General features: G+C 39.5%; 1 protein-coding gene across 3 annotated transcripts in view; it reads left to right on the top strand.

Annotated features, from left to right (window-relative positions):
* immp2l (inner mitochondrial membrane peptidase subunit 2) overlaps positions 1-14,174 on the top strand; it is a 104,541-nt gene that overhangs the window by 5,745 nt on the left and 84,622 nt on the right. For all 3 annotated transcript variants that reach the window (XM_066649830.1, XM_066649831.1, XM_066649832.1), the window contains exons 2-3: positions 402-539; positions 3,133-3,236. In XM_066649830.1, coding sequence (XP_066505927.1) covers positions 405-539; positions 3,133-3,236 — 239 coding nt within the window. In that variant the 5' untranslated portion in view covers positions 402-404. The remainder of the gene's footprint in view (positions 1-401; positions 540-3,132; positions 3,237-14,174) is intronic.

Below are 14,174 nucleotides of genomic sequence, written 5' to 3'. Positions count from 1 at the left end.
CCATCAGCAGAACTTGATGCCATTCTTTCCTTCAACTTCCACTGTAATTGCTTTTTGAAATCCTCATATAGTTGACCCTTGTATACCTGGCTTCTGCATCTGCAAATTCAACCAGCTGGAATTTGCTGCAGTGAACACCACACTGAATCCAAGTGAGTGAAGAGATGTGTGGGCATCCCCTGCAGTTTCTCAGTGTTTCTCCAGCACGGTATCATTATAACTGAATGAGTGACATAGGTCTGCGCTGTACTGTCCACCTTCAAGCCAAAATAAGCCCTGTCATAAGAGTATTTTATTATTTTTTTTCTTAAATCATAGGCAAAATAATGTGCAACGTAGTCCTCGGAGACTGGAAAGCGTGGGGGTTTTCTTATTAATAAAGCAGTGACCCTCTTGTGCAGGTAATGGCTCAGACAGCAGGACTGGGGCGAAGGTACATCCGAGCTTTTGTCAGCGGCTTTTTTGTAGCAGTTCCTGTGACGGTGACCGTTTTGGACCGACTCGCTTATGTAGCTCGAGTGGACGGTGCTTCGATGCAGGTGGGACACACTCCAACGTACAGCACATACAAACACACACACAACCCAAACACTCTGCAAGATTTCTTTCCCATTAATATTCATAAGAAAATGATTAATCCTTGATTTATCTGTTATTCTCCTAGGGGTTGTGGTAATGTGTTGAGGTAATACACAATATTAACATATTAATTAATCATTTTATTCAGTTAAAATTTTCCAAGCCATCAGATGCTTTTATCGGTTTGGCTGAAGTACATGGCACAGAAATGAAAAGCAAGAATAATAGTAGAAATTAATAATTTTCAGATGTTTAATATTTAATAAATGTATTGAAATTGGGAGATTCATTATCTTGCTAACAACCAATAAGGCAAGTGCCCCTGTTTCATTTTCTGATTTTTATTTTTTTTTTTTCGTCGCTGGCTTCACGTGTTCATTTATAACGTCTCATTTGTTAATGGCTCTTCTCTGCCTATTCATGCAGTAATTGGAATGGAAAAAAAAGAAAAAGAGAAGTGAACTTCTTGGACAATGTTGAAAGCTGACACCGGATCAGAATGGGGAGAGTATGTCTGGGAGAAAGAAAAAAAAACGATAGAGCAGCCATGTGTGACAGATAAATTCCCCAGCCGGGAGCTCTCGTCAGGATATTTATTTTAGAAAGACAGATAAGAGATATTCTGTCAATTATCCCGGCAAGCGTGAAATGACTCGCGGAGATCTGGCTTAATGATTCATCGGATGCCTCTGTGTCATATCAGTCTGCTCTCGTGCTCCAGAGTCTTTCGTCACACCCAAGTTGTTTGATATACTGTCACAAAGAGGAAAAACAAACCCCGATACATTATTTTTTAAGACTTCTAGACGTTATTGTTAGCATGTGCATGTCTTGTGGTTTATGTAGGAGGGCCAGACTAGACTTTAAACAAACTTGTTATATTCAGATCTTCGGTTCGTTTTGAAATCTCAAGCATCACTGTAGTTGTCACAGAACTGAACAACAGAGGCTTTCAAATAGACCTAAGACTGCAGATGCTACATCCTATAGGTACATTCTATCTGCTCTGAGGAAAACTTGCAGGTAATCCAAGAGTATGAAGATTTCAAAACACTGCCCAAAACAATTATAGGACCCCTTACAACCATGTAAGACCACCAACCTGCAGACGACCACAAATGGTCCCTGGTACCTAAAAATTTCTTAAAAAAAAAAAAAAAGATAGAGCAGAAAATCAGACTTCACGGTGTGAAAGGCGTGAAAGCTTGGCCTTTCACAATAATTACGTTATCCTCTTATCCTACGATATGTGGACATTTCCTCAATAATTTTGCTGACCTCTGTATTGCTCATTGTGCTTCCTTACATAAGGATGAATATCAGCAATATTGCAGCCACTCGTTCTGTTCTGTTCTCAGGTTCTCCCTGTTCTTGGGCTGTTATATTGATTTGTTTGAAAAGTTGTTTTAATTATTTGGAATATTAAAAAGGGTTTATTTCAGAATGTTCAGACTTTAGAATATAATTTGTTGTTAAAATTGCATTTCCCTTTAAACATTAATTAATTCATTCATTCATTCATTCATTATCTGTAACCCCTTATCCAATTCAGGGATCATTAGGCGCAAAGAGGGAATACAAGGGGGCACCAGTCCTTCACAGGGCAGCACAGACACACACACATTCACTCACACACTCACACCTACAGACACTTTTGAGTCACCAATCCACCTACAAACATGTGTTTTTGGACTGTAGGAGGAAACCGGAGCACCCGGAGGAAACCCACGCGGACACAGGGAGAACACACCAACTCCCCACAGACAGTCACCTGGAGCGGGAATCGAACCCACAACCTCCAGGTCCCTGGAGCTGTGTGACTGCGCCACTACCTGCTGCACCCCCCCCCCCCCCCCCCTTTAAACATGTGTAATTGAATTATTATGATTTAATTTAATTTTTAAATATTATACAACATTTCGTCCACAAAAGCAAGCTGTAATGCCACCAACGTCTAGAAAAAATGATCCCTTTTGATTTCTTTTAGAACGGAAAGCACACCTGAAACAACAGGAGCTGTAACATTGAGAAAGTGTGGACACAAAAACACTGAAATAAATGATACTGTATTTAAGACCTCCATCTGGTTCTGTTCATTTGGTAGATCACAACATGATCCTTCGTGATGCCTCAGTCATTCAAGGCCGGGAGCCATGTGTGATTGGCCTTGCTCTCTGGGTGGACAGGATTAAATTCAGCCCCCAAAAATAACCCCTGTTATGTTATAACTAATCTCTGCTAGACGTGTCATTTCTAACTCTGTATTTTAAAAATATGGACAACAGGACTTATACAATTCTACTGTTACTGCTTTGGTCTGGAACCTGCTTTTCTTTATCAGCACAGACCTGGGAGTGCCAGAGGAAAAATAATTTGTATGAGCTCAGGCAATTTGTCTGTTTCTAGAAAACCAAAACAGATGCATAATGACAGATAAAGGGTCTTCTCTGAGCCCCTGTGTGTGTTGCTGTGTCCTGGCTCGTCTCCAGGCTGCTGAAGCGGAGAGGAGAGGAGAGCGAGCACTAAAAGGCATGTTTACCTTTTCCCCACCAGCCCTCTCTGAACCCGGAGGGATCCTCTGCACCGGATGTTGTGCTTCTCAGCCGTTGGAGTGTGAGGAACTACCAGGTGCAGCGTGGGGATATCGTGTCAGTTGTGTAAGTAAGCGGCAATTTAATTGACAGGCCGTTGTCTCGCCATCAAGCAAGTGTGCCGTGCAACAGTTTTGTGTTATTAGAAACACTTCACCTGCCAGGGATTCTGAGGCCAGGCCTCTGCCACGTTAAATGCTTAACCAGTAGATGGCTATATTTTTATTTATGATGGCATGCTATGCGTTGCGTTCAGTCTTCATTTTGCAGTTATTTCAATGTAATTGCATAATTCTCATATTTAATGAATTGCATTAACATTCTGCCATGCTTTGCACACACATTTTCAGAGGCTCAAGAAATATGAATGAAATTGAATGTGAAACATACGTAATTGAATTTATAGTATATGGCTGTTATTATTATCCAGAGGCAGCTTAATTATATTCAGAAGAATGTAAATGCAGTGTGGGGAGTTACGAGAGTCTGGAAAAACATGTCGGGCTAGACATGGCTTTTAATAACGAACTTGTCATTATGGATGAGTCTTCACTGTACACAACAAAGGCAACGTTTATTGGAGATAGACAAATAATGAAGAGTAAAGTCAAAACTGATGAATCTATAGTTTGCACAGCATTCCAGCTAGAAGGCACAGTATGTAATCTCGCTCAGTGTCTGTAATTTCTGTCCCTGCTCTTCCCTTTTAGATCAGTGAAGTGTTATCTTAAGTTTTAAGAAATGAGATGTGCAATTTAATAAAGCATCAGCTATCATGTGCTGACACCATCAGCTAAATTAGCTATTACACTAGCTGCCATAACTGCTGGCCAGTTGGTTTTGCCTCTTTCCGTTAAACACTGTATATACTGCACATAATTTGTTCTCTCCATCAGCATTACGTTTTTCTACGATGAAAGCCATGTTATTTAAACTCATACCAAGCCCTCATTCCACTGTGTGAGTATGGCATTACGATAATGACTCTGCATGACTGTAAAACATCAGACACCCAGAAGGTTTTGTTCATTTATTGCATTAAGTTCTGCAGTCCTGATTTCATCTGGGTTTTTTTTCTTTCCCTCTCCCTCAAGCTGACATTTTTCAAGTTGTAATCCTCAAATTCGAATTTAAATTACAACTCAACATCTGACTTGACTGACTGCAGCTTGTGTGTGCTGACTCGGGTCCTCATTTCCGTCAAGAGCAGCTTGAAATGTTCCCATTTCTAGCTGAGCATGATCTGAACTGAAGCCTCCAGACTTTGCTCTGTGTTGGTTTACAGCCAGCTTCAATTGGTAGTGCCGACACCACATTTGGTTGTTCAGATAATCGTATTATGGGATGTAATGCTTTCAAAATCAACGAGTCAAACTCTGTCACTGTAAACTGAATGTAGGAATGTTCACAGACATTTTAGTGAGTCTGCATTTGTTATTTTTCTAGTTTCTGTCAATGTCAAAATATGGAAGTTTGCTGTAAGGGTTTTTTTTTTCTTTTTTTCTTTTTGCTAAAGTTTAAGAACTGCTCTTTCTACAGACTTTCTCAGGTTGATTTAATGAGTGATAAGTGAGAAATAATTCATAAAAACCATAACATGCTTCACTGCAGATTCCAATGGATTCAAATCTTCAGTAGAAGTCTTTAATGATCTACAAACACTGTTTTTGAAAACTAGGTACGCTGCAGCGTTTGTTTGTTTTTTTTATGCTGCTTCTTGCAGTTGCTAAGAAACTATAACATCGTAACTGTCAATATTCTGACAGCTGTTGGTGTGTTTATTTATATATTTTTATTTACATTTATTTTATAATTGGGTATATATTTTAAGCATTTTTACAATAAATAGCCAAAAGTGTATAATACATTTTGATAATAAAATAGCAGTTATTTTCCCCCAATATTATAATTAAATAGCTATTACTATGTATCTGATTTTACAGCTCATGGTACAGACTCCTCTACCTCATGATCTGGTTGGTCAGCACAGAAGAAGTGATAGATTTTAAACGTAATCATTTGACCACTTCATTTGTTCTTGTTTGAAATCTGTCTGGATCACTCCTCACAAAAGATAGTCTCTCAGGGACATTTAACCACAAAAGTAAAACCCTGTCCAGAACAGGTCCCTCCCATTGAAGGATACCGTGATCTGGGGAAAAAAAAAGCGTACTGTGTGAAACAGCACCTAACCCTTGGGGGGTCTTTTTAAAGGTGTGTGAGCGTGAATCTGCTGACTCAGCCCATTCATTCAAGTATGTGTGTGTGTTTTTCCCTCTGATGAGGTAGCTAGTGCAAGTGGTCTTTCAACTGTAATGGCCTTTGCCCAGAATAGCCCTAATTCAGAATTAGCCCACTTCATCTGCTCTCCTACTTTCAAATCTTCCTCCTTAACTGTGAGGTGCTGTGAGAATAGCCACTTGAGTGGAATCCTCATGGGCGATATTTTTTTAACCTGCTTCAACTGTGCAGCCACTCTGACGTGTGTCCATCCAAGTATAAATCAGATTGTGGGGACAAAGACCTTTTTATGCACTCAAAGGGAATTTGACTTTTTATGTGGACAAAAATCATGTCCCTGTAACACCAATCATTACATTTCATTTCAGGGTTAGGTCTAATTTAAGTATAGGGTGAGTGTAAGGGTTACATTCTTGGTAGTTATGGTTAAGGTCAGGACAAGACTCTCAGAAATGAATGGAAGTCTGTACTGTTCTCTGAAACGTGTGTGTTACTGCAGGCAAGCTGCTTACTGCTCTACCTCATTTCACTTTTCACATCCAAGAGCCTGTTGACATAGTTCTGCTGTGACTCAAGCACTGCAGGCTATTAGCTGGGCTCCAATTAGCGACTGTGCTCTATTTTGAAGCACCAGGGGAGGCCACTAGTGTTTGCTTGATAAAAGTTCTCATTGATCAAGTATGTGCCCAACTGTGGCCCTTTTTTGTCTGTTTTTAGCTGGTGCTTTTGATGTGCTAGCACACTGCTAAAAGCCTTGGTTGGCTGCCTGGTCAGGTCCTTTTGAAGTGTTCTGTCAGCTGTGACTTTAACATCATGCCCAAGTGTTTCAGACAGGTTTGGCAATTGGGTCTTTTTAACATTACATTTCTTTCACTTTTCATACAGCATTGATTTAACTCTCCAGTTAAATTGATCCGATCTATTGGACTTATTGGTGTTTCTATTTTGTCCTGCTCTTGCTCAGTGAAGTATGGAAGCATTGGAAAGTACCCACTGAGGAATGCTCTACTAATACTTTTCTAAATACTGTATTTCACTCCAAGAATATATTTCTAGAAATTCTGGCCATAAGCAAAGCTCCTCCCCTCTCTTGACCCAAAGATGGCAGTCTTCCCCTTCAGGGAGTGTCTGAAAAGTGTTGCCGTAACGCTGATTGTCCATTATGTGAAAGTATTTTGGGAAATGTAGGCATTATAGGAACGCTAGGATGTGAAACAATAACACACCTGAACAAACCCATCTCAGTTTGAGTGATGTTGGATGTCCTAAATAAGATCCATGTTTCTGAAAATAGATCAGTACTGTGTAGTTTGAAATATCTGGACAGTGATTTAATTAATTGTATATAATTTAATTGTTGTGGTTTGGGCACTGCTGTCTTTTGCTTTAGGTCTGAAATGAATCCATGACTATGTGCAGTTAAAATATGAGAACTTAACTGATTCATTGCTCAATTCCTCCTAGTTTGTAAGGATCTTATTAAGGCATTACATACTGTTATACACAATTCTTCACATTCCTTGATTTAAAAAGAATTAATATCTTGTAGCCCTTCAGCAAGGTGCTTCATTCTGTAGTGTGTTACAGCTAAATTAGGACACCTGAATATAAGTGTCCTCATCCAGCTGGGTGCTGGATGAGGAAAAAAAATGTATGGCATTTATAAAGCAGCTGCTTTTATACCGCTTTTATAACAGGCTCCCAAACCTGATATACCTTTTGATGAGTACATATGTCCAATTAAATGAATGTCTATGATTGTGGGCATATGCAGTTCTCTCTGATTGTTTACATTCAGAAACTCTCCCCCTTTTAAGGAATGATATGCATAACTACCATAGTGCAACCTCCTTGTGTCTGCACTCATTGACCATCCTCTCAGCTCCACTGACCATACAGGAGCACTTTGTAGAACTCCGATTACAGACTGTAATCACCGTGTTGCTCTGCATACTTTGTTTAATTTGATTAGAGAATGTCTGCATGTAACACGCATCGGTAGTTTTTTCCGACTCTAAAAATTATTTTCTGTGCACTAGTAGCTCCATTCTCATTACACATTTATGAACTGTTTTGTCCAAGAAACCCTTTTTGAAAAAAACAATTATATATAATTTTGTGTTATAAATAGTTTTGTGTTTAGTAAGTGAAATACCTGAGTTTCTTTGCTGTTCCAGCCCTAAAAACTACATAATTGTTGTTGTCGTATGTCTAAGGTCATTTTTCTATGCAGCAAGGTGAAGTTTTGTGTCCTTTGGGTGGATCTCAGCAGTTAGATACTTCTGTTAACTTCAGAATTCAATTTGCTGTACAGTTGTGTCACCAATAGAAAACTGTGGCAGTTCCCTTACAGCCATACATGCCCCAGCAATCATGATTTGTGAATGAGTTGGTACAGACCTGATCGTGCAGTTTCTTTTTACTCTTTCTCCCTCTAAACTTTTCTCTGCCTGGTCCAGGTTCAACCTTATCTCATCTGTCCATGCGCTAGAACTCTGCAGTCATTTTTTATTTACTTTATAGCAAGCCAAACTGGCCTTTCCTTAAGGCTTCCTGGTATTTGCAGCTTGCGGTAAACCCTCTGAGGTTATGCTAGGTGTTCTCTGCGTGGAAGTCTGACACTTAATCTGTCCACATCCTGGAAGAGTGTGGTGTTTATTATTATTTATTTATTTTAATTATTATACTTTTATTTATATATATATGAATGTGTGTGTGTGTCTGTGTTGCCCTGTGAAGGACTGGCGTCCCCTCCAGGGTGTGTATTCCCGCCTTGCGCCCGATGATTCCAGGTAGGCTCTGGACCCCCCGCGACCCTAAATTGGATAAGCGGTTACAGATAATGGATGGATGGATATATATATATATATATATATATATATATATATATATATATATATATATATATGTATATGTAATTGTATATCCTGTTTCTGCAGAATGTTCACCCAAACATTAGTTCTCCCCACCACGCTGGTAGTGTTCTTAACAATTTATTTATTTATTTGTATTCCCCCCACCTCTCCCCCAGAACTATTGTATTCTCATCATGTTTCAAAGCCTTTTTTAAGTCCTTGAGACATCATTGGTCCTTGTTTTGTAAAGCAACAGAACAGATTCCAGATGCAAATGCCACATCTTCAATCAGCTTGTGGACTAATGATGCAAAAACACAGCTGGCCAAAAAACAACTCGGCAGTTAACAGTCTCCCATTAGGGGACGTAATTCTTCCACAGTTCATCTAGATGAACATAACTTTAAATTTAGTTTTCTCTATTTCACTGCTGATCAAAGCTGCTAGAGGACATATCCAAATAAAAATCCTGTCACTGTCCATTTACCGCCAGACCACAGTGAAGCTGCGATATTGCTTCCTGTCTTTATCTGTAAAAACTGAAATTAAACACATGGGGACTGACCAGGATGACACCAAACAACTCAACAGCAAGGTGAAACAGACTTTTGTCTTTGGAACAGAGATTTCTACTAAAAGCTTGTGTTGTGCCTGTCTTACACAACTTGCTCAAAAGGAAGGAGCTGTACTCTAGTCTTCACAAACATTGTGAGGAGCAGAACCATGTAAAATTTAATTCAGGGTTTTGTTGTCAGGTGTTACCCTTTCTTCATACACCACCTGAGTTCCTACCGTATGTAATTGGTACTCATTTGAAATGCAAATTGTCCTGGAAAATCTTTCAGCCCAAAGGGTAATCGCTTACATACAGAGTGTCCCTCATTAAGACCCATAAGAGGCACCACAGAAAGTGCAGCCCAGGAGGAGACAGAAGACATTCTCTCCACTCTCCATTTGTCTTGTTCTCTGCGTGGATCATTACAGACCTAACGGACTGATTTTTGAATACAGTCATTTGCTACAGGAGAACAGAAGACCGGGTTCAGTGCTGTGTCCTCACACAGGAGATGTTTGGCATTCCTGGTTATAAATTGGTGTCACAGATGTTGAGATGAGGAGATTTTTATTTTTTTCCCCTCTTTGCAGCTGTTCACATTTTGTCAACATTTTAAACCTAATGAGAAGTCACAGAGAGGCAGCGCTAGGAAACCAAACTGTTCTGATGTAAAAACTCCTCGTTCTGGCAAAAGAAGGATGAATATTCATAGAATCACAGCGTGCCTTGTCAATTTTCCCCCTTCCTTTTTTGATCCTCTTTGATGTGCACAGGCCAGAAAACAGGATCTTATTCGGCTCGGATTGAGTTGTGTGTGTAATTAGCCCTCTACGTTGAAATGGCTTCAGCAGCGGCCCGCACTTCCTCCCAAAAGCTTTGCGGGGCCAGATGAAGCCTGGCCAGAAGTGCTGCCTCTCTGGATCCAGATCGAACTGTAACGAAACAGAAAGACTCTAAGCTTCTGAGGTGCTTTGAGGAATTTGAGCTGACAATCTTGCCTCTGCAGAAGGCTTGCTCGGGCACCAGTGTGTGGCCCAGTGAAGCATGTCCGTGCCCATCTCTGTAGCATTTCAACACATTAGATTTTCTCAGAGATGTGTAGTGTTGAGAGATTTGGAGATGTGTAAGGTCAGAGGGTTTCAAAGTGTGAGGCACACCCACCTAGTTGGGCACTAAGGGAATTACAGCAGGTAGTTGTTCAAGTTTAACAGCTGATTTGAGCAGAAATAAAAATTTAACTGACTGTAATACAACTTTTAATATTCATACTCGACAATCTAACTTAGTGTGGTTTGTTTATTTAATTTTACAGTAGTCTAAATTGGTCTCACATGAGTTAACATTATGGACTTTTAGGGTGCTCATGGAGACATGGTTGAGGAAATACCCCCCAGAACAAGAGCATGTGGTCTTGTGCCGAAAAGAGAAGATTGTTTTATTGTCATGTGCTGCTTTTTAGTTTTATTTATAGGACGTGAGGAATGATCTGAACTTATGTATATTAACTTATGTAGGGGTCAGACTTTTAAGATGTAAAACCGTATGCATTTATTTGCTGTTAAAACTTTTCACAAATTTGAGATGTTTGCAGCTTTAGTAGATGGAATTCACACAGGTTGCTAATGAGTCGCATTAAGTTTTTATATTATGAATCTAAGGTGGTACTTTATTTATTATCATTTAGGTTTCATGAAAAATTCACAAAATTTCACAATCAGGTCTTCTCAGCAATGTTCCATCATCAGGTGTAAACTGACTGCAATAAAGAAAGAAAATCCATATTGGCACCCCACTTTGATATGGGAAGTCATGTTGAATGAGCACATGGTGAGATAAATATAGTGTGCACAAGCCCAGAGAACACTGTAAATTCTTACAGTCATTGTATGACGATCTAGACCAGCGTTTCCCAACTACAGAGCAAGGCACCCTCTGCTGGTCTTGGAGCATTTACTGATGGGGAGCAGGTGGTCTGTAGTGGGCCATCAAATGGCACTTTGTAATCAAAGTCAGTGAAACAAATAATTGACTGCATAATAAGACGGAAATATAAAATGGTTTCAGATGCTTATTAAAGCTAATACAAGCCCTGCAGAAACACTAAGCATTTTCTGTCAGGTTTCTGATGAAAATATCCCCGAAAAGAAAATGCTGAGTCTTAACTAGGGCTGAAGTATTAATCATATACTGAAATCACTAACAGGAGTTGGGGTGTTCTCCCCGTGTCCACGTGGGTTTCCTCCGGGTGCTCCGGTTTCCTCCCACAATCCAAAAACACACTTTAGTAGGTGGATTGGTGACTCAAAAGTGTCCGTAGGTGTGAGTGTGTGAGTGAATGTGTGTGTGTGTCTATGTTGCCCTGTGAAGGACTGGCGCCCCCTCCAGGGTGTATTCCCGCCTTGCGCCCAATGATTCCAGGTAGGCTCTGGACCCACCGCGACCCTAAATTGGATAAGCGGTTACAGATAATGAATGAATGAATGAAATCACTAACTGAAAGTGTGCTTAATATTTCTTTCTTTTTGTTCTAGCCTTCAACAAGGTCTTTACGCAGTGGCGCTGCAGGTAGTGTTGCTGTCATTAGGGATGGGTGGTATCCACATTTTTCATACCAACATTTGGTCTGTTTTATCGCGGTGTGTGTAGGGTTGCACTGTTGAACTTTACTGAGCCTTATGTCTGTGAGCACAAAGTCAAGAGAAGGGTTTTCTGAGTGCTTGTGCTGTGCACTTTAGCTTAGCACAGCCCGACGGTGCACACCAACACGTTTCTTAGAGAGCAAACTTAAGCCATTGATTTTGGAGAAAGACAAAAGTGTGAAAACAAGCAAACTAAGATGGTTCTACACTGTTTAGAAGCAGAGCTGGTGCTAACAGGCACATGTTTTAGCACACCACAGCACATAACGTTCCAGCAAACTGAGGCTCAAAACACACAATTAGTAGATAAAGCCTCATAGCTGTGAGCACAAAGTCGAATGAGGGGTCTTCTCAGCATATTGTCTGCTTTCATCCTTCTCCTCTCTCTTAACCCAAGCTCAGCGCTAAACTCACAACTGCGGTGGGCTATGGGTTTGTTTCTTTCCCACACGTTTTCAGACTGGTACATCTCCACCTCTCTGTGGCTCACTTAATGCACAAAAATGTTTGGCCGTTTTCTAAAAGTCACAGAACAGAAATTTGACCAAAACTGAATGGCATTCAAAATATTAAAGCCTGATTAATCTTGGCCACCACTTTGACCTTAATTTATAGAAAATAATTGCAGTTAAAAACTGCAATCACAATATTGGTTTAAACAATTGTAATAAGATATTTTCCCCACCCATCAGCCTTGGTCTTAACTTGGAAAATGCTGCAACCCCCTGATCAAAATATTCACACACTGGCCAATGAACATAAAGTGCAGTGCTCTGAGATGCCCAGATTTTTCTCATGTAAAGCTGCTCTCCTCTGACGAAAGCTCACTTTTTTTTTGGAAGTGACAAATGGCTCCATTTTAGCCCATTCATGTTTTTTGATACTTTGACTCCTCGATCTCTTTGATTGTGCCATTAGCCGTTCTTTTTGTGAATTCTGTAGGATTTGATGACTGCCAAATGGCACTGAGCGCTCTGTTTCTCTGATCCTGCTTTAGGTTGGAGCGAGACCAGGCCTGTGGAGGGAAACTAGGCGACATGTGGCATTAGCGTCATTAGTCTTGTCATTTGACAAGTTTTCTTTTGAAGTAAGAATGAAGAATGTTCTTTGGGCAAATTTACAAATAATCAAAACAGCCACACACAAACACTGGCACGGTTCAGATTGGGCAGAAACCCGTTTTATAACTCTCTCGAATGTCAGTCCTAGTTAACAAATGGTTTCTATTCTGCAGAACATGAAAATGGACAGTCCTGCGTTTGCCATGAAGATTTCATTATCAAATGAGGGATTTCTGGTAATTGTCATATCCTTGAAGCCTGCAATTCACAGACACAGCTCTGAAGTTCTTTTTATTTGTTTTTCTATGAAATTTGAGTCTCATGGTCACAGCAATTAAATTAGCTTGCAGGAGCTTGTCTCGCCATTACTTTTTTAAGCATCCTTAACATTCAAATGAACACTCCAGGGATACATTTGATTTGTAATTGCGTTGCTTAATCGACAAGCACATTCTGAAACATTTGTTGTAATAGTTATAAATAGGGATTTTCCAATCCAGATTTTTGTCTTTGATCTGATTCAGCCACCCTAATGTTGCATGTCGTCTGATAGAGATCTGAACTTTGTGTTTTTACTGATCATGTAGCTGCATAATGTCAGTAAGGTATGCTGCATGTGTGAAATTTTGGACTCATGTTTTGTTTTTTAATCATACTTTTGTAGAATGCAATATTGACTTATGATTCATTTTCATTTGAGTACCTGATTTCATGGTTGTCGGGCGTTATGTTAATATTCTGCAGTGTAATCACTTGATTTTATTTATCTTTTGCTTAATGCATGCACATGCGCACACGGCTGGACAACACGGCCAAAATGTATTTCTTAATTTTGGAGGATGCGATTTAATTCAGATATAATGCAAGTACGTGTATTTTTGTACTTACAGATACCGATACTTACTTAGAATTAAGCAGTCAGGATCATTGTGTGAGTGTAGTTATTAATAATGTAAAAAAATTGTTTAATCAAAAACGTTTTTGTTCATTTCTGGAACTGTCGATCTTTTATTATCATTTTTCCCACATTACGCCACCAATAATTTGAGTTTCCTTCTGGGATCAATAAAGAATTTATCGATCTATATATTTGTAACATGAGATGCAACAAGCTCTTGATATGCATTTGCACAGTGTTGTGCATCTTTGGTAAGACAGTTTCCGTTATAGGATTTCATTATATCTAAATTCCAATATCGATATGAACATTATAAATCCTCTGAAATACCAAGATCAAACAAAAAACATGACATCACCATCAAACATAAACCTATTAGATTTGTTAATATTAATATTTTAAACAAAATCTTAAATTGAGTGCACTGAACTGATGACAATGCCCTGTAATGAATGGCTGTCAGTGATGAATGTTGTAAATGATGTATATTCACACCATCATATTATTGTTGCCCCCTCCAGGGTGTATTCCCGCCTTGCGCCCAATGATTCCAGGTAGGCTCTGGACCCACCGCGACCCTGACTTGGATAAGCAGTTACAGATAATGAATGAATGAATGAATGAATGAATATTATTGTTATTGAAACATTTTATATTGTGATATATATTGGTATTGAATCATTGTCTAGCTGTACACACACAGCAGTTATATATTCTGTCACCAACACTGGTTTAACACAGTCTGGGTTGCTGT

This window comes from Hoplias malabaricus, chromosome 17, assembly GCF_029633855.1.
Source record: "Hoplias malabaricus isolate fHopMal1 chromosome 17, fHopMal1.hap1, whole genome shotgun sequence".
NCBI lineage: Eukaryota > Metazoa > Chordata > Actinopteri > Characiformes > Erythrinidae > Hoplias > Hoplias malabaricus.
The sequence above is the reverse complement of the archived record's forward strand: the minus strand, read 5'-3'. Positions and strand labels throughout refer to the sequence as shown.